This window comes from Sapajus apella, unplaced genomic scaffold (assembly GCF_009761245.1).
Source record: "Sapajus apella isolate SASKATOON/1434 unplaced genomic scaffold, GSC_monkey_1.0 scaffold128, whole genome shotgun sequence".
Taxonomy (NCBI): Eukaryota; Metazoa; Chordata; class Mammalia; order Primates; family Cebidae; genus Sapajus; species Sapajus apella.
In genome coordinates this window covers 886,207-907,772 of record NW_022437068.1, presented here as the reverse complement: position 1 = coordinate 907,772, position 21,566 = coordinate 886,207, and the positions used below count along the sequence as shown (strand labels likewise).

Below are 21,566 nucleotides of genomic sequence, written 5' to 3'. Positions count from 1 at the left end.
TGCCTGTCCACAGCTCTGGCTTTCCATCGTCCACGCTGTGCTCAGTTTCCCAAGCTCCACTCCATTCCATGTGGTGCCGCCAGGATAACTTGCCCAGAATGGGTGGAGGACCAAGCTGCTTTTCTGCTCAGATGGAGCTTTCAGTGGCTCCTTAATGCAGGTCAAGCCGTGGTCCCATCGAAGCCCTCAGGACTTTCACAATGTGGTCCCTGTCTAAATTTCCATCCTTGTCACTTACTTTCTGTCCCCATTTTACTCTTGGAGGCGATTTGGGCAGTGTGTTGTTAAACATTCTGCTTCTGTTCTTCCCTTCTTGGGGAGGAACTTTTATATTCGTTCTTCAGAGGCTCTGCTTAAGTTCTGTTTTGTTCACAGAGCCTTTCAGAATTTGTCTGTATTTCTCTAGGACTTCCTTTCTAGCACTGTTTTGACACTTTGCACATTTTGCCCTAACCCATTATTCCTCAAGGTGTTCCCTGAGGTGTTTCAGGTTAAAAACGGCTCATGGCCGGCTGCAGTGGCTCATGCCTGTAATCCCACACTTTGGGAGGCCGAGGCAGGCAGATCTCAAGGTCAAGAGTTCGAGACAAGCCTGGACAACATGGTGAAACCCCATCTCTACTAAAGATACACAAATTAGCTGGGCGTGGTGGTGCAGGCTTCTAGTCCCAGCTACTTGGGAGTCTGAGGGAGGAGAATCTCACGAACCCAGGAGGTGGAGGTTGCAGTGAGCCAAGATCGGCCACTGCACCCCAGCTTGACAGAGCGAGACTCCATCTCAAAAAAAAAAAAAAAAAAAAAAAACCCGGCTCATGACGTCTACGAGGTTTCACGTGTACAGGGCTTCTGTCCCCATTGCTCTTACCCATAGCGTGCCATGGCAGATTAAAGGAACAGGGAGGAAAACATGCTGCTTAGCTTAGTTTACTCCGGGCTTCCTCAGACTTATTTACCATAGAAAAACCTTTTCTGTTACAAAATATGAACACCCAGTGCAGAATGCTTTGGAAGAATTCTGCCTTAAACTAGATGTCTTGGTGGCCTGTCTCCCATGCAGATTGAAAGTTCTTCAAAGGCAGCTGCTAGGCTTGGCTCATTTTTCCTGTCCGGACCTCCTTGTTGATATTTAGCATTTACTGAAGTCATATTGCATGATCAGGGATTGATATTTCTTTGGAGTCCTGAGGTATGAATATTACAAAGAAAAGCTGGTCTGCCACATGTGACCGGTGCATACGTGGTAGGTACTCCATAAATGTGAAAGAATAATGAATAAATGCCAGTGTCTGTGAAGTGGTACCGTGTAGAAGTTGTTTTTCTCAGTTGAGCTAGTCAGGTGTGTGTGTGTGCCAGTAACTGTGTGTGTGTGTTTAAATAACTCAGAAACGGGAAACTGGGCAAAAGCATCCTGGTTTTCCAGGGCTTTCCTCCAACTTTTAATCTTGTTTTAGCTTTTATATTATGCTGTAATTTAAGAAAACAACAGTAAATCCAATCTTATTACAAAACATGATGCGGCCAGCTGCGGTGGCTCACGCCTGTAATCCTAGCACTTTGAGAGGACGAGGCGGGCGGATCACGAGGTCAGGAGTTCAAGACCAGCCTGGCCAACATGGTGAAACCCTGTCTCTACTAAAAATACAAAAAAATAGCCAGGTGTGGTGACGTGCCTGTAATTTCAGCCACTTGGGAGACCGAGGCAGAAGAATTGCTTGAACTGGGGAGGTGGAGGTTGCAGCGAGCTGAGATCGCGCTGTTGCGCTCCAGCATGGGCAACAGAGCAAGACTCCATCTCAAAAACAAAACAAAACAAAACATGATGCTAGATAAATTAATGATAGGTGATGATTGTATAGTATACTATTATACAAAATGTAACGTTTTAACATAAATATTCTTATTGGACTTCAAATATCATTTAACCCACCAGTGGGATTCCCACTCAGCTTTCCATGAGTATGTGGCGTGTGTTAAGCTGCCCCTCTATTAAGCTGCATTGCCATTTCACTGGTAGTGATGCTGTGTTCGTGGAGCAGCCTTTGTTCTGAAAACCTTTTTTTTTTTAATTGGGCATATCTGTACAGGCATGTTGTGCATGCACATAAACATTTATAAGCACCAAATAACATGGGCATGAATATTCACAGTATCCCTTCTTTTAGTTCCTACATGAGCTGCTTAATAGACTGAATGGAATTTAACCCTTTTCTCTCTTCCTGAAACAAGCCCATTCTGTTTCTTCACGTGGGAAGAATTTCATCCTTAGAAGAATGATTTGCATTTGGTTGAGGACTCATTCTGTTAATGACTAGGATTCTAAGAGTCTTTTGAATTTTGTTTAAATTATTTTTTCCCCTTTTATTTTTTTTCTTTTAGGCTCCAACCAGGAATGGAGACGCCATTGGATGTTTTGTCCAGGGCAGCATCTTTGGTGCATGCTGATGATGAAAAACGTAAGTCAGAAGTTTATTATAAAATACTTTAAGTGCTTTATTGATTCCTTACTTCCTGCCCCATAAGAAAATTACGTGCTTCTCTACCTGGTTTTCTGGCTATTTGCTGTTAACTTTGGTGGTTTTCCTTAGAGACAACAGCTTGGCATCCTCATTTGTATTTTCAAGTACTAGAACATGTAAGTCTTTTACTGGCATTTAACTTTGAGATACTGGTTTGTTGCTTTTTTTTGAGATGGGGTCATGCTGTGTTGCCCAGGCTGGCGTCAAACTCCTGGACCCAAGTGTGGGTACTGGTATTTAAAATGCGTAAAATATTTAAAATAGCAGTTAAATACCAGTAGTCCCAGTTAACTCGGGAGGCTGAGGCACGAGAATCGTTTGAACCCGGGAGGCAGAGATGGCAGTGAGCCGTGATCGCGCCACTGCATTCCAGCCTGGACGACAGAGCCAGACTCTGTCTCCAAAAGAAAACCAGCTGGAAAAAAGTTGGGACTTCCCAGCACCAGTATCACCAATCACTGAAAGGAGAGGTTCCTCAAGCACAAGGAAGAACAGCAATCTCAAGTTGTATTTCTATTCAGTACCTTCCAGGGTTACCCTAGACACAGATTACATCAATGTCTCATGAGCAGTGGAATAAGTATTTTAAGTAAATTTATCCCTTCTAGGCCATCCAGATAAGTGACTATTGTGTTACTACAAAACCACCATTTTACTATTTATTTTAGCCCTAAAGTGTACTATTAAGATATTTCTTTTATTATCCACTAGTAGACATACTTATGAAGCCTTAATACTATCAGGTATTATAGACTTAAGTCATAATAGGTACTATTCTCTTCAAAATGCTGAAACAATAACATCCTCAAAAATGCCCAAGTTTTCAGTTCTCCAGAAGCAAAGGAAAAGAGAATCATTTAGGTCACCTAGGTGAGTTGGGAAACTGATCTCAAGTAGTAGAACATTTTTCTGTTTGTAATAAGAGACCTATTCACAAGCCTTTTTTAAAGTGTTCAGGAGAATTTTAACCTCCCCTAAAGTCTGAGAGCAATTTACGACAAAAGCTAAAATAGAATTAATGTAGGGCAGAGAAAGCTGAGTCAGGCTGAACCAGCCCAAATAAGTCTTAAGAAATCAACTGAAAGACATTGAAACCTAATGTTCAACCTTGTCTATAAAGTGTATGACTTTTCACACACATAATACTATGTAATTAATGTATTAGGTAACAGAAAATGCAGTGCCTGGTTTTTGAGCTCTGCATACTTGAGAGTGGTACATAGAACACAACAGTAAGAAAGGTCTCCCAAAAATATTAATAATAATTGCAGGCATCTTTGGACTTTTTTAAAATGTAAAAAATGATCCTAAGAAGCTGAAACCATGACACAGGGATTCTAGAATTGTCCCAGTCCATCCCTAGACCAACTGGAGTCATTAGAGTCAAAAGAATGTTCGGCTAGGCGTGGTAGCTCACATCTGTAATGCCAACATTTTAGGAGGCCAAGGCGGCTGGATTGCTTGAGGCCAGGAGTTTGAGACCAGCCTGGGCAACATGATAAAACCCCATCTCTACAAAAATAGAAAAAGTAGCCAGGTGAGGTGGCACGTGCCTGTAATCCCAGCTACTCAGGAGGCTGAAGCAGGAGGATTACTTGAGCTGAGATCACGCTGCTGCACTCCAGTCTAGGCAACAGAGCAAGATCTGTCTCAAAAAACAAGAGGAGAATGTTCTTGGATAAAGTCTACAGTCTGTTCTCTGATTGTTAGAGCCTTACATGTGAATTTATTCTCATTCTGCAAAATACACCGGTGGGCTGTGTTGAACACACAAGGAAAGTAAGAGTTCCTTTCTCCCTCAGCAATATCAGTTTCTCTGAAAACAGATCTCCCAAACCACAGGCTCCAAAGGGAGTCTTGCATCTACATCACCAAGTGCGCTTGTCCCCACTTCTATACATTTTACAGCCACAAGAGTCTGTATACAAGCATATTCATGAGTCCTATGGAGGCAGGGACTGTCCCTTCTTTATCTTTCTACGCCCCTTATACATAAGGGTTCAATCATCAATCACTAAATTGGAAACTAGGTGGGCCTCCAACTGGAACAGAATGATCAAAAGGAAAGAGAAAAAAGTCTTTACTCTCCCCTCTCAAAGACACAAAGCGTTACCCTGAGGTCATTATTTGTATTTTTCATTGTATAAACAGTATTTTCTTTTACTGATCCTAACTAAAGTTGGGCATTGTAAAAGAGAGAAATTCAAACTACTACCTTATATAAAAACTTCTAAACTAACTATGTTGGTGTTCAACAAAGTTTGTAAATAGCTATTGAAGTCAGCCACTTCTCCAAGGTCCTCACTGCTCCCTACAGTCTACAGTGGCTGCGCCCTGCACTGGCACCAGCCTGCTCCACCCCTTTCTCTCCCTTCACCCCCAAGAACTCCTGAGCTAGATCCAAGCTGGTGGTAGGCCTGGACATAATGTCCTCCTAATCCTCTTCAGATCACATAGAAAAGTCATTGCATAGGTACCACATTTTAAGAGGGGTACTGCCAAGCCTGGGTAGGTAGAGAAGACAGCAATGAGGTCAGAAGACATCTCCAACACAGGATGGTTGACAGCGCTGGAGATAGGTGCTATCCAATGGTGGAAAGTCACGTTTATTGCAATCTTACAGGAATAAAGGAGTTTTGTTGTTGTTCAGCTGAAAAGTCTTTGGTCTGAGCTGCCTCCTTTGAGCTCCAATTCCTTGGATTCCCACTTAACATTCTTGAACTGCAGTTTTTTTGGTAAGGAATAATTATACCTTACCATCAGGTAGCTATATCCTCACAACAATCAAAAGCTAAGTAAGTGTGAATTATACAAGAGGTTGAAAAAACCTTACTGGCTACCTCACCCAATCACTGGCAGAATGATGATCTTGTAGGGGTGATGGCGGGAGGGTGAGAAGACACAGACGCATGGCAGTAGGGTTTCGTTATTTGTCTCCACCAAATCTCATGTTAAAATGTGATCTCCAGTGTTAGAAGCAAGGCCTAGTGGGGGGTATTTGGGTCACAGGGGTGGATCTCTCATGAATGGCATAGTGATGAGTTGTGTTCTCACTCTATTAGTTCACTCAAGAGCTGGTTGTTTAAAAGAGCCTGGAACCTCTTCCTCTTTCTTGCTCCTCCTCTCACATGTGACTTGCCTTCTCCCCGTCACCTTCTGCCAGGAGTAAATGGTCTCTGAGGCCTCCCCAGAAGCCAAGCAGACACTGGTGCCATGCTTGTACAGTCTACAGCACCATGAGTCAATTAAACTTCTTTTCTTAATAAATCACCGAGTCTCAGGTATTCCTTTAGAGTAGTGCAAATAGACTAACACACATGTTAATGCAGAAGACTGGGGAAAGCCCTATCAGAAGCCAGCAACGTGCCAGGAGAGAGGGCAAGGCAGCCCTAACCAGAAGTTGAAAGCTCATTAGTAAACAGTATACACAATAGCCCATGAATCCTCATGAACGCTTTGTAAGTAGGTATTGTTGCTCCATGTTACCAATGAGAAAATGGAGTCTTAGGAAAAAAACTCTTTTAACAGCCAGTAGAGAGGCAGACCTCAGATTTTAAGGACGTGCACTTACTGTCTGCCAGTCCATGAAGGACTAAACTGGAAGGAGCTCATCTTCGAGAACTTACAGTGTATAAAACCTCAACCTATTTATTTTGTTGTTGTTATTAATATTTTAGTGCTTAGAAAAAGAACTGTTCCTACATGAAACAGTAACTCTTACAATATTGTTTAGCAGAGTAACCTTATCTTTGAACAAGAACATTTAAAAATAAATATACTTTTGGATGAGCAGGAAAATCACTTTAAAATGTTGTGGAATAATCTTCCAATATCGTTCCTTTTACGCATCCCCCAAACTACACAAATAAACATTTTTTTCTCTCAATATTTGTTCTTTCTCAGCTATGCAAACATAATTTTCATGACCGTTTTCCATTATGACATATACTGTACATTTCCAACCACATAAATGACCTTCGATGATTATTTCCATCTCTAGCTCTCTACTGGTCAATTAGTGTATCAACTAACACATGTTTATCTCAACATCTGAGACCCATAGGGAGTATTTTCACTGCAGATCACTGACAGTAACCTGCGAAGGAAAGAATGACCTACAGTTAACAGTTCAAGCTCCAGCATACAAAGTTAAAATACCAATTAAGGCAAGACGAGGTGGCTCATGCCTGTAATCCCAGCACTTTGGGAGGCTGAGGCTGGTGGACCCCCTGAGGTCAGGAGTTCGAGACCAGCCTGGCCAACATGGTAAAACCCCATGTCTACTAAAAATACAAAAAAAAATTAGGTGAGCATGGTGGCAGACACCTGTGACTCCAGCTACTTGGGAGGCTGAGGCAAGGGAATCACTTGAACCTGGGCTAATTTTTTATATTTTCGTAGAGAAGGGGTTTTACCATGTTGCCCAGTCTGGTCTCAAACTCCTGAGCTCAGGCAGTTCACCCACCTTGGCCTCCCAAAGTGCTACGTTTATAGGAGTGAGGCACTGTGCCAGCCTCCAGCTGTTTTTTAATAGGGTAAATTGATGAAAATGGGAGGGCAAGGTGCTTGATTGCAGTGTTTACAAAATGGTTATGTTTGGTAATTTTTTTTCTCATATCTTCTAATTTTAAGATCTAACTGCACCTGCTGACTTCCTTACTTAGATTAAAATAAATTTAAATTAAAACTTTGTTCTTGAGGGTTTTGGTGGAGGGGATAGTGCTTTTGAATGAATATGCAGATGATCAGAAAGGCTAGATGGGGCTGGTATGAGCGATGTGGCAAGGACAGCAGCTTTTGCAGGCGTTGCATTTGCATCTGCTCCAAGAAATTCACTAACTCTTTGTTAGGAGGTGATCATTGAAGGTTGACTAATTGATGAAGCAAATTACCATAATTCTTTCAAGTAAGCATTCCTAAGAGCCCAAGCTTTTATTATTATGGGGACATATGACCCCATTGTATGGAATACGTTTATATTTCTAGGTTGTAGTCTATATTTGCCTTAAAAGGAGGAAAGCAAACCGAATCAGATTAATGGTAACATAATGTTTAGTTGCACTTGTATACTGTTTTTCTTTGATTGATTTCTTTCCTCAAGATAATGATGACTTCTGGTCAGCTTCTGCATCAGTCAAGTGAACCTCTTAACAGGGTTTGCTCTTGTAACTACATCAGCTGGGCCCGCTCCTGATTTCTCTCTCTCTCTCTCTCTTCCCTCAGCATCTAATGACTATTTTCCATTATGACACGTACTGTACATTTCCAACGACATAAATGACCTTCAATGATTATTTCCATCTCTAGTTCATTGAAGGTCATTTATGTTGTTGTGGCTTTCGAATGTTGTTGACTGGCACATAGTAAAAAAGCATTTTAGGCTGGGCATGGTGGTTCATGCCGGTAATGACAGCACTTTGGTAGGCTGAGGAGGGAGGATTGCTTGAGCCCAGGAGTTTGAGACCAGCCTGGGAAAAATAGAAAGACCTTATCTCTTAAAAAAAAAAAAAAAAAAATTAGCTGGGTGCAGTGGTGTGTGCCTGTAGTCCCAGCTACTCCAGAGGCTGAGGCAGGAGTATGGCTTTAGCCCAGGAGTTCAAGGCTGCACTGAGCTATGATTGCACCACCGCCTTCAGGCCTGGGCCACAGAGTAAGACCCTATCTCAAAAAAGCCATTTAATATTGTGATCTTCATATACATATACTAAGGTAACCAATCCAAAAGTTTTAAGATTTAAGAGACAGTACTGGCACAGGTGGTGGCTTGCACCTCTAATCCCAGAACTTTGGGAGACCAAGGTGAGAGGATCACTTGAGCCCAGAAGTTTGAGACCAAAATAGGCAACAGAATGAAACCACATCGCTACAAAAAAAATTTAAAAATTAGGCGGGTGTGGATGGCACATGCCCGGGGTCCCAGCTACTCAGGAGGGTAAGGTGGGAGGATCACCTGAGCCTGGGAGTACTAGGCTGCAGTGAGCTATGATGGTGCCACTGCACTCCAGCTGGGGTGACAGAGCAAGACACTATCTCTAAAATATATTTAAAAAGAAAAATAAGAGACAGTGGTTACCCTTACTTTGCACAGTGCAGTTTGATGCATCTTTTCTGGTCTTTGCACTCTACTTTATTTAAATAGAAGTTGAGGCCAGGCATGGTGGCGCATGCCTGTAATCCCAGTACTTTGGGGAGGCCAAGGTGGGCGGATCACAAGGTCAGGAGTTTGAGATCAGCCTGACCAGCATGATGAAACCCCGTCTCTACTAAAAATACAAAAATTAGCTGGGCATAGTGGCGCATGCATGTAATCCCAGCTACTCATGAGGCTGAGGCAGAAGAATTGCTTGAACCCGAGAGATGGAGGTTGCAGTGAGCCAGTTGTGCTGCTGCACTCCAGTCTGGGAGACAGAGCCAGACTCTGTCTCAAAAAAAAGAAGTTGAGTCATGATTACATTGATTCTAGGATCCACTAATGCATTGGAACCCACAGTTTGAGAAAACATGATTTGGTTTACATCACCTTCGTCAGATAAACTTACTCCTGACTCCTCTGTTGTATGTACTGGGAAGATCTGACTGCCATGTGGGCCATGAAAATCAGAGGAACCAGGAATATTCAGACATGCAAGAATAGATCAGCGCCCACAAGGCAGACTTGATTGAGGCGTGGTGTAGCAAAGGAGCAGACATGCCCCAGAGCACAAGAGGGAGATAAATAGGTTTTACCAAAGGGAGTGACCATTTTCTGGAGTATTGACTCTAAAACCCAAGAATAATATAGGGTTAGAATGGGAGGAAGTATCTCTAATGGAATGGTTATATTTGCTTGTGATCAGAGTGCCAAGTGCTCTGATGCCCTGGGAAGAGAACAGCATAATGATATCTTTCCTGCCCATTCCCCTTGGAGTCTTGGTGTTGAGTCTGGTTTTCCCTTAGTAAGGGAAAGAGCACTGGACTCTTGCTTTCTAGCAACTGTGTGTCAGCTATGGGAGAATTTCATCAGGAAAGCCCAGGCAGGAAGCACAGTTGTTGTTTTGTTGTCCGTATCTGTTTCTCTGTGTATTTCAAGGACTCCTGGTTTTGTAAAGTTGCACTTTAGAAAACTTAGGTCTAAAACAATGCTCAATGTAATATGGCCTTTGGATCCTTTTTCTGCCAACTCTTCTGTAGTGCTCATTAAGTACTTCCTTCTGTGATCATTTCTGATAATTTGCAGGCTTATCTGATCACTGCATCAGTGATTTTCATATCCTAAAATACCAGAGGAGTGTGCCGTGCATTTTCATTCCTAAGAGTGGCTCATAGTTGTCTGCGGTCCTCAGGGAGGAGATGGGGTACTTGCAGGCATTTTGACAAAGCCTTCCCAGGTGCATCTGACATCAGGCCCCTTTCCTGACATGAGAGCTCTGGAGCGGAATCTTTAAGTGTGATTTTTCTAGTCATGAGAAGCTATAGTTCTTTGGCTACCACATGTCCTTTAACCAGATTCACAGTTGTTTGTATCTCCCCCTATTTCCTTCATCATGCACACCTTCTCTCTGTCTTTCCATACATGTACTATATATATACATAGGTATGTATGCATATTTGCATATTTTTCCTGAGATAGAGCAAGTGGGCAGTATCATGCCTCCTTACTCCTAAAGAATTCAGTGTGCATTTCTTAAGAATGAGAACATTCCCTTACATAAGTACAATGTGATTATTATGTTGCTTGAATATATAAAACATAAAAATGGTCATGACCCTTATGCTTGTAGTTTCTTTATAATTTCATAACTAGAATACATATTTATAAATTAAATGTAGCCAATAAAAGCTAGCCATGACACAATAGATGAAGATCTGCTGTGACCAAGCCTCTGTTCCACGACTGTGGCATCTGCTGCCAGCCTGCCGGATTTGATTCTGTAATGTTACATACCTATCATGCCACTTGTTCTTAACGCAATTTCCCCACCACTTTCATCTTTCAAACTCCTGTAAAACTTTTCATTATACAGATTGTGGCGAAATAATTTGACTAGTTCTTAGTGCCTCAGTTTCATATTAGGTTTATCTCTGTCCTTTTTTTTTTTTGAAATGGTGTCTCATTCTTACCCAGGCTGGAGTGCAGTGGAATGATCTTGGCTTTCTACAACCTCTGCCTCCCAGATTCAAGTGGTTCACCTGACTCAGCCTCCCCAGAGCTGGGATTACAGGCACCCACCACCATACCCAGCTAATTTTTGTATTTTTTAGTAGAGGCAGGGTTTCACCATGTTGGCCAGGCTGGTCTCGAACTCCTGACCTCAAATGATCCACCTGCCTTGTCCTCCCAAAGTGCTGGAATTATAGGCGTGAGCCACTGTGCCTGACCCCTTTTTTTTATTAGATAAAAAAAAAATACAAATACAGTCACTGAAACCATACGGCAATACTTGGTGACATGATAGCCATCTGATTCAGAGGATACTTATGTCAAATTTTAAAAAAGATTCTCCATGAAATAACGAAAATAAAAATTTCTCATGAACTCCTGAGCATTTGTCTGGGGACCTCAATTTAAGGATTATAGTATCATCTCATTCAGTTTTCAGAACACCCTTACTAAGTAGGTATTATAATTGGTCCCATTTTATGGATAAGGAAACCGAGGTTGATAGAGCTTCTGTAATTTGCCCACAAACACTTAGCTGGTAGTGGCAGTGATGAGAATTGATCTGAAGCAACCTGACTATGAATCCTAAGCCTGTAATTCTCTGCTGTCTGCCCAGAGGATGGGAAAGACTTTTCTGCTGATTAAAAAAAAGAAAAACAAAATCAAACTCCAGTATACTACCTCCACTAATATATTAGTAAAGCCATTTTCATTTGGAAAAGCCTTCCTAGCCAATGAAATGGCATTTCTAAAATATTAACTAGCTGTAACCTGCCGTACATTCAGGATGTGTGGTAGCATGTGCTGGGGGACTGTCCTTAATCCCCCATTCATTGCTCTGCCCTCTTGTGTGTGCCATGGCTCAGGTGCATGCTGCCACAGGACTCACCTTCATATGTGTGGAGTTTTCTTACCCAGTAAGTACCTCAGCTAACTCAAGGAAAGGAAGCTGGTTCAGGTGATAAGGGCTACTTCACCAGGTAACAAAATCCCACTTTGCCAAAGTGTTTAATTAGAGACAAGATAATCATTGTTAAGAGGCAACATAGAAGGGATTGTCATGGTGAGGGTGGCCAGGCTTGAAGGATGGCCTGAGATGTTATGAGTCTATATCATACCCTTGCCTGTTGAGGGTGAGAATCTTGTTCCCTTCTGCTTTGTATTCCAAGCATCTACAATTTGGTGCATATGGTGGGCATTCAGTAAACATTTATTGGTAATGAAGTAGGCACTGGAGTGAAAGACTCATCTCTAAGGAATTGATTTATTAAACACTAGCAGCCAGGCACCATGGCTCACACCTGTAATCTCAGCACTTTGGGAGGCTGAGGCAGGCGGATCATGAGGTCAGGAGTTCAAGACCAGCCTGACCAACATGGTGAAACCCCATCTCTACTAAAAATACAAAAATTAGTTGGACGTGGTGGTGCGTGCCTATAATCCCAGCTACTCAGGAGGCTGAGGCAGGAGAATCGCTTGAACCCAGGATGTAGAAGATGCAGTGCGCAGTGAGCCAAGATTGTGCCTCTGTACTCTAGCCTGGGTGACAGAGCAAGACTCCATCTCAAAAACAAAGAACAGCCCTAGTAGAAATGACTTGTAATGATCACTGTTACTACTAACAATGTGCAGATTCCAAGGAATACTAATTCTATTTGATAATTTTTTGTAATTTAATAAACTTTTTTTTTTTTTTTTTTTTTTTTTTTTTGAGACAGAGCTTCGCTCTTGTTACCCAGGCTGGAGTGCAATGGCGCGATCTCGGCCCACCGCAACCTCCACCTCCTGGGTTCAGGCAATTCTCCTGCCTCAGCCTCCTGAGTAGCTGGGATTACAGGCACGCGCCACCATGCCCAGCTAATGTTTTGTATTTTTAGTAGAGACGGGGTTTCACCATGTTGACCAGGATGGTCTTGATCCCTTGACCTTGTGATCCACCCGCCTCGGCCTCCCACAGTGCTGGGATTACAGGCTTGAGCCACCCTGCCCGGCCTACAAAACATTTTCATTTCTTTCTTTCTTTCTTGGGTCTTGCTCTGTTTCCAGGCTGTAGCGCAGTGGCATGATCTCGGCTCACTGCGACCTCTGCCCCTCTGGGTTCAAGTGATCCTCCCACCTCAGCCTCCCGAGTAGCTGTGACTGCAGGTGCATACCACCACACCCAGCTAATTTTTTGTATTTTTGGTAGGTACAGGGTCTTGCTGTATCACCCAGGTTGGTCTCGAACTCCTGAGCTCAAGCAATCCACCCGCCTCAGCCTCCCGAAGTGCTGGGATTATAGGAGTGAGCCCTCACACCCGGCCTAATTTCATTTACTTCTTATAGCAAGTGCCTTTGCAATAGGCTGGGTGGGGGAGGTAGCAGAGAAAAAATTAAGAGAAGAAAAATGAGGAGAAGTTAGATGCCTAATTCAAGATTAAAGAAACCCCCACCCCCCCCCCCCCCCCCCACACAAAACCAAACAACCCAAACAAACCTCTGTCTTCTTTCCTTCTTTGGTGCTGGGGCACTGAATTGTGCATTGCTGCTGTGATCATCAGAACATTAATTCCCAGGTGAGTGTCAGCAGCTGTGGACAGTGCTGAGTGCTTCAGGCACCATAGGGGAGCACACACCTCCTCTGACTGGCCCATGTTCCTAAGCTCCTCTTGGTTTTAAAATAAACACTGATGTTACTGTCCTTTTCAAGGTTGGAGCTTTCAGTTACTTCCTTTTTGTGAACAATGGCATCAAAAATATCATCTCCCAGTAGTCTATTTAATTCAAAAAGCTTCATAAAACATCAGGTAGGTTAGTGTTAGGTGCTTATTTAGGACATTCTCCAGATGTGGGTATCAGGGCTAGAAATCTGGCATTTAATCAAAAGGGCTGCCCTCCAGAGACAGCTACTGCCAGTGTCTCTGCTATTTTTATAGTTTTATATCAGATCAAATTAGCATAATAAATGTTAGAAATGGATATCCACTGGTGAAGATAACATGCCTTGTTAATTAGCATAATGGATGCTGAAAATACATTCTTCCACTGAATAGCTCTTTAGACACTTGAGGAGGGTGACTTTAAATGAATGTTTCACAATCCTTAGAGATCTGCATTTTCCTTTAATACACATAAAAGTGTTATGGATATTAATGTCATGTGCAATTCAGTTTAACATATCAGAGTCAAGAATTTTTGGATGAAGTACTTCCTTTTTTTTTTTTTTTTTTTTTTCTCTGGTGCACCTCTCCCTCCCCATCATCTCTTCTCTCTGCAGCTTGAGTGTCACTGCCCAGTCAGTATCTGGCATGAACATCTCCAGCACTATCAACCATCTTGTGTTGGAGGTGTCTTCTGAGCTCATTGCTGTCTTCTCGACCTACCCAGACTTGGCAGTGCCCCTCCTAGAATGTGGTAGCTAAGTAATGATTTTTCTATGTGATCTGATGAGGATTGGGAGGACATTGTGCCCGGCACTACCACCACTTGGATCTGGCTCAGAAATTCTTTGGGGTGAAGGGAGAGAAGGGAGTGGGGTGGGCTGGTGCCAGGGTAGGGAGCAGCCACTGTAAGACTGCAGGGAGCAGTGAAGACAGAAGGCTTGTAACTGCTTTCCAAGGGGTAGCCACCCCTCAGCTCCAGCCACTGTTGTCTGTGAGCTGATTGTGCCTGTCATTTCCAGGCATCACGTTGGGAGCTTGAAATCAGCCATGGTGGGAGTATTTACACCATGGCAAATGCTATACAGGTCAGGGGCTTTTGTTTTTCCTCTATAGAGAGCCAGTTATTAACATTTACCAGCACACCAGTGGCTCTAGCTAATGGGTTTCCCATAGGAATGTGGGGCTGAATTTGTCAACTTTTGTGATTACTCAAGACAAATTGGAAATGTGGATTTTTTATGTAAGACTTCCAGATTTTTAAAATTCCATGAGACAATAGTCCTCTTGCCAGAATTGGTCAGGTAAGTATCTATCTAGTATGTACATTTTTGTCTAGTCTCAATACTTGTATTAGTAAAACCTAAAATAACAGTAGATTAAAAAAAAAAATTTACCTCTATCAGCTACTCTCCCTCCCTCACCATACTTGTGAATTACTGTAGCAGTTCTGTAATAGCTGAAAAGGTGGGATATAACATGACACCATCTTCTACATCTGTCATTATATCGGTGTGGAAATTAGATATATGTGTAATTTTTTCCCATTTAGATTTTCTGTTGTTAAAAGACAAAGGCCACATATTTTCTTTATATTCTTTTGCTTTCTTAAAGATTTATGTTACCCATTTACGAAATAGTTGTTGACTTGGCATCTGATATGCATGTAATATGTAGAAGCAATAGATTTGGGGTTTATACTTTCATAGAAACCAAATCAAGCTTGAAAAATCAAACTTAAATCCTCAGTGGCTTTAGATTTTTTGTAATTGCCTTTTTATTGGATCAAACTGTTGATTCCTTGTAAATGGAATGCATAAATCTTTACATTTGAAATCTGGTGAAGTACCATTTGTTCTTCTAGGACTGCTGGTTTCTTCAAACCTTACATATATGTGGTTTTTTTCTCTCTTTGGAAAATGTTGCTTAAATGTCTTTTCTTTTGTGGACCTTACCGTGTTTAACTAGTTGGCAGTTGCTTTTAAAATGAATTCAAGAGGCCAAAAGTCTGTTCTGTTCACTAGCAAGCAGGATTAAGAGGAATATTTTTTCAGTTCTCTATCAAAGTACTAGTTTAGGATGCTTTGAATAAAGCATTTTAAGTTAGAAAAAAATTATTCAGGAGGCCAGGCACGACGGCTCACACCTGTAATCCCAGCACTTTAGGAGGCCGAGGCGGGTGGATCACGAGGTCAAGAGATCGAGACCATCCCGGCCAAAATGATGAAACCCTTTCTCTAGTAAAAATACAAAAATTAGCTGGACGTGGTGGCAGGTGCCTGTAGTCCCAGCTACTTGGGAGGCTGAGGCAGGAGAATCACTTGAACCCGGGAGGTGGAGGTTGCAGTGAGCCGAGATTGTGCCACTGCACTGCAGCCTGGCAACAGGGAGAGACTCTGTCTCAAAAAGAAAAAAACATTCAGGAGGACAAACTAGATTTTTAGATTAAAATGGCAGACTGAACATATATGCATTCATCTTCCCTCTTGTCAAAAATCTTTTAAAATAACAAAAGGTAAATACTTTAAAAGATCTGCAAGAGTACTGGAAAATTTGAAAGGATGCCTACCTCTAGTAAACTAAAAGTTATGAAGAATTCTTGAAAGACTGAAAACAGATGGAATTATATTGACAAAAGAAAAACAAAAACAAAGCAATTGTAACTCAAAACACAGGTGCAAAAGAAAAGGAATTTAAAGCTGAGTTTACAGTGACTAACAGCCACCAACAGGAAGGGGCCCTAGAGTAACATTTAGGAAATCAAAGCATTACATTTACACAATGGTCTCTGACTAAAAACTGAGAACTGTGTCTGGGGAGGGATCCTTGGGTGAATATAGGGGCCTGGGAGAGAAGCTGAGCAGAGCGTCAGATCCCTGTGGGCTCCAGCAATAACAAGGGTCCCGGGAAGGAAACGTGGGCTCTCTAGCAGGCAGTTTCTGTGAATGTCCTTCACCACTGGAGGAGAGACTGTTTGGCAGGTTTGGTGTTTGTCTACCACTCTGCCTCCGTGCTGTTCACTTGTATATCTTAAAGTAAAGCCCATCATTGGACACTTTCTGTCCTCTTACACAGAGCCTGCAGGTAGCTGGCCTTCCCCAGGAGAGCATTAATACCAGACAGGAAGCCTGCAGTGGTGTCCCCTGCTGATTGGCCCAGTCTTTTATTCCAAAGTGTGAACGCACATCAAAGGATCACCAGACATTTGAGGATAATGAATAGTATGAAATAAAAGGCCCAAAGTAAGCAGACTTTGGGGAACATAACAGAAAGCTAAAAACACGTTACTCGGTATCTTCCAAGAGATTTGAGCTACTGTATAATAAATCTAAGTAGCCTGCTGTGAAAAAAGGTCATTTAGAACAACAAAGTTCATGGACATTAAAAATGTAATGATTGAACTTAAAAGGTTAATTAGGTCAGCTTGAGAAGGAAATGGAGAGAATTAAAGACAAAATTAGTGATCTGAAAGATAGGCAGCAAAACATTGCAGAACAGAGATCAAAAAGTCAGAGATGAAAGGTAGGACAAGGAAAGGAACAGGCATGGAGATGAACTCCAGAGTCTTAACATGCGCCAGATGCATATTCTGGTGGGCTGAGGCCAGGGAATACTGAGAAAAGATGCATTGATTAAAAAAATTGAGAAGTAAATGAGCCAAATGAATGCCCTCCATTACAAGACAAACCCAAAACAGAAAGAAGAAAACTTTTTTCCTCTGTTTTCAGTTAAGAACATTTTTTCACTGTACTGAAAGTTTGTATTTTTTGACCAGTATCTCAATCCTTCCAAAAGAAAAAAAATTAATCGCTACTTTTATCTTCTTTTTTTGAGACTGAGTCTCATGCAGTCCCCAGGCTAGAGTGCAATGAATGGCATGATCTCGGCTCACTGCAACCTCTGGCTCCTGGGTTCAAGTGATTCTTCTGCCTCAGTCTCCTGAGTAACTGGGATTACAGGCATCCACCATCATGCCCAGCTAATTTTTGTATTTTTGCAGAGATGAAGTTTCACCATGTTGATCAGGCTGGTCTTGAACTCCTGACCTCAGGTGATCTGCCTGCCTTGGCCTCCCAAAGTGCTGGGATTACAAGTGTGAGCCACCGCACCTGGCCTACTTTTATTTAAAAATGAATATCAATAAACCTAAAAAATACAACCAAAAACTGTTTTCTAAAATAAAACAATAAAACCTTTGGTGGATTCATTAAGAAAAAGCAGAAAATATGGAATTATAGAACATCGAAAACAAGGGACATTACTGTGTATATAGATGAGATTACTGTGCAAATATATGCACACGTAACCAAAAAATGGAAAATATAGAATAATTCTGTTTAAATCAGGAAGAAGTTGAAAACCTTAAATTGGTCAATAATTATGGTAAAAATTTAATAAGTAGTCAGAGATGTAAGGCCCATGTGGTTTTATAGGTGAATTTTACCAAATCTTCAAGAAACAGATTTATCCATGTTATGTGACCATTTTATAGTATAGAGCACTTTCTAATTCCTTCTGTGAGGCTAATATAACATGATAGTAAAGCCAAATAAAACACAAAGTATATGTATGTAAAATCAAGTACATAGATATGAGAGTACAAAATTAAATTTAAAAATTTCAGGCTGGTAATATATTGAAAGAGTAACATATCCCATGTCCAAGTAAGTCATTTGCATTACATGAATGCGAGGACGATTCAATAATAGTAACTTTTGTAATGTAAATTAAATTACTTTAGTAGATTAAAGGAAAATCATATAATCATGACAGATGTCTAAAAAAGTATTTCATGAAATTCAGCACCTATTGGTGATAAAAACTCTTAGTAAGATGTAAATCAAAAGAAACTGTCTTTAGTTGATAAAATATATCTTCTAGAAACTTACAACGAATATGTCTAATGGTGAAACAGATTAAGTTAGGAGCAAGACACAACTCAAGCAGCATTGAACTTGAGGTTCTAGCTAGTGATTTTTCTTAAAAAAAGATATATAAAAACTGAAAAGATATAGGAAAAGCTATAATTTTCAGATGTCATAATAGTTTACCAGAAAATCAAAACAATAAATGGGGGAAAAACTTCCTAGGAATAATAAGAGACTTAAGTAAGGCAGCTGGTTATAACAGTGATATATAAAAATCAATATTATCTCTGTTCACTTGCAATAACCAGTTAGAAATTATCTCAAAAATCTCAGGGCCGGGTGCAGTGCCTCACGCTTGTAATCCCAGCACTGTAGGAGGCTGAGGTGGAGAGGATTGCTTGAAGCTAGGCGTTTGAGACCAGCCTGATTAACATGGCAATACCCACATCTCTTAAAAAAAAAAAAAAAAATCTTATTCACACATCAACCATAGACTTCAATTATTTAGGGAAATATCTAATAAGAGACATGTCATGACCTTTGTAAATAAATTATAAAACGATTGAAACAGAAATATGGCATGTATTTTCTTTTATTCAGACATAAAGGTGATTGAATAAAAGGAAATACTATATTTCTACATAGGAAAATTCAGTAAAAGATGTCAGTTACATTCACATTAATCTATACATTGAATGTATCCTAATTGGAATATCAAAAGTAATATTTTTAATTGTTAAGCTGATTCTGAAATTTATCTGAAAAATTATGAAAGAAAAGAGGTGGAGAGAGCAGGGAGTTGCTCATTCATTTTAATATCAGACATTAAAACGCTTTATAAATTTTATTACTATAAAGTGGTTGGAATGGGATAATACTGACGTAGAGATAATCATAGCAGTTTTCTTAAACTTTTTGAGGTACAAAGCCATGGTAACAAATTTATTTCACAACTCAGCCAACACACACATACATGTATGTAAACAAATTTCATGGGGTACTGCTTTGCTATCTTAGAAGTATGCTATAGTTTTCTCTCCTATTCTACTTCATTAGAAGGTAACAACCATGGTGGTTATGATCCATTTAGCTGATTTTAGGAACCACCAATGGATTGTGCCTTATTGTTTGAAAAAGGCTGAGATAGAATAAATGAAACAGAATGGAGCTCAGAAACACACACATGAGATATCGGAATTTATATATCATAGGGACAAAATTTAAAATCCATGGAGGAAGAATGAATGATTAAAGAATTGTTTTTAAGGCCGGGCATGGTGGCTCACGCCTGTAATCCCAGCACTTGGGAAGCCTGGGGGGACAGATCACAACGTCAGGAGTTCAAGACCAGACTGGCCAACATGGTGAAACCCCGTCTCTACTAAAAAATACAAAAATTAGCTGGGTGTGGTGGCTCGTGCCTGTAATCCCAGCTAGTTGGGAGGCCGAGCTAGGAGAATTGCTTGAACCGGGACCTGGGAGGCAGAGGTTGCAGTGAGCCAAGATTGTGCCACTGCATTCCAGCCTGGACTACAGAGTGAGACTCCATTTCAAAAAAAAAAAAAAAAAAAAAAAGTTTTATTGTGATGAATACATATAACATGAAATTTACCATCTTGCCCATTTTAAGTGTACAGTTGAGTGGTATTAAATACATGTGATGGGCAACCATCACCACCACCCATCTCCATAACTCTTTTCATTGTGTAAAACTGAAACTCTACATTCCTTGAACACTTAATGCCCCATTTCCCCATGTACCAGCCTCTGGCAACCAATGTTCCACTCTCTCTAGAAATTTGACTATTCTGGGTACCTCATACATGTGGAATCATATGGTATTTGACTTTTTGCAACTGACTTATTTCACTTAGCATCATATCCTCAAGGTTCATCCATGTTGTAGCATGTATCAGAATTCCCTTCATGTTTAAGATGAAATAATATTCCATTGTATGTGTAGGCCACTGTTCATTCATCTGTGAATGGACAGATCAACAGATCCAAATGAATAATGCTGCTATGAACATGAGTGTGCAAATATTTTTTTTTAAGAGCCTGCTTTTAATTCTTTTCAGTATATATCCAGAGCAGAGCTGCTGGATCATATGGAAATTCTTTTTTAAATTTTTTGAGGAACTACCATACTGGTTTCCATAGAGACTGGACCATTTTGCATTCCCAAACACAAGGGTTCCAATTTCTCCACATCCTTGCCAACATTTCTTATTTTGTTTTTAAATAGCAGCCACCCTAGTAAGTGTCAGGTGGTATCTCATTGTTGTTTTGATTTGTATTTGCCTGATGATTAATGATGTTCAGCATCTTTTCATGTTCCTGTTGTCTATTTGTATATCTGATTCGGAAAAATGAATGTTCAAATCCTTTGCCCATTTAAAAAAACTTTTTTTTTTGAGATGGAGTCTCGCTGTGTCACCCAAGGTAGAGTGCAGCAGTGCAATCATAGCTCAACACAGCCTTGACCTCCTGCTTTGCCCATTTTTGAGTTTAGTTATTTGTGTTTCTGTTGTTGAGTTGTAACAATTCTTTATTCTGAAAACTAGACTGTCATCAGATGAATGATTTGCAAATATTTTCTCCCATTTTATAGACTGTCTTTTCACGTATAGATTGTCTTTTCACATTACTGGGTATACACCCAAAGGAATATAAATCATTTTACCATAAAGACGTGAATGTTCATTGAAGCTCTATTCACAATAGCAAAGGCTTGGAATCAGCCTAACTGTTCATCAGTAACAGACTGCATAAAGAAAATGTGGTATACTATGCAGCCACAAAAAAGAACAAGAACATGTCTTTTGTGGGAACATGGATGGAGCTGGAAGCTATCATCCTTAGTAAACTAATGCAGGAACAAAAAACCAAATACCTCATGTTCTCACTTGCAAATGGGAGCAAAATGAAGAGAACTCATGACACAAGGAGGATAACAACAGACACTGAGGTCTACTTGAGGTTGGAGGGTGGGTGAAAGAGAGGAACGGAAAAAATAACTATTGAGTACTTGGCTGAGTGACAAAATAATCTGTACTACAAACCTCTGTGACACGAGTTTACCTGTAGAGCAGATTTGCACATTTATTCCTAATGCTAAAATAAAGTTAAAAAAAAATCACAAGGCCGGGCGCGGTGGCTCAAGCCTGTAATCCCAGCACTTTGGGAGGCCGAGGCGGGTGGATCACGAGGTCAAGAGATCGAGACCATCCTGGTCAACATGGTGAAACCCCGTCTCTACTAAAAATACAAAAAATTAGCTGGGCATGGTGATGCATGCCTGTAATCCCAGCTACTCAGGCGGCTGAGGCAGGAGAATTGCCTGAACCCAGGAGACAGAGGTTGCGGTGAGCCGAGATCGCGCCATTGCACTCCAGCCTGGGTA

The 21,566-nt window shown here is 40.9% G+C and overlaps 1 protein-coding gene across 5 annotated transcripts in view; it reads left to right on the top strand.

Annotated features, from left to right (window-relative positions):
• Nucleotides 1-21,566, top strand: part of VGLL4 (vestigial like family member 4) — a 166,085-nt gene that overhangs the window by 16,393 nt on the left and 128,126 nt on the right. For all 5 annotated transcript variants that reach the window (XM_032262232.1, XM_032262236.1, XM_032262231.1 and 2 more), the window contains exon 2: nucleotides 2,377-2,453. In XM_032262232.1, coding sequence (XP_032118123.1) covers nucleotides 2,390-2,453 — 64 coding nt within the window. In that variant the 5' untranslated portion in view covers nucleotides 2,377-2,389. The remainder of the gene's footprint in view (nucleotides 1-2,376; nucleotides 2,454-21,566) is intronic.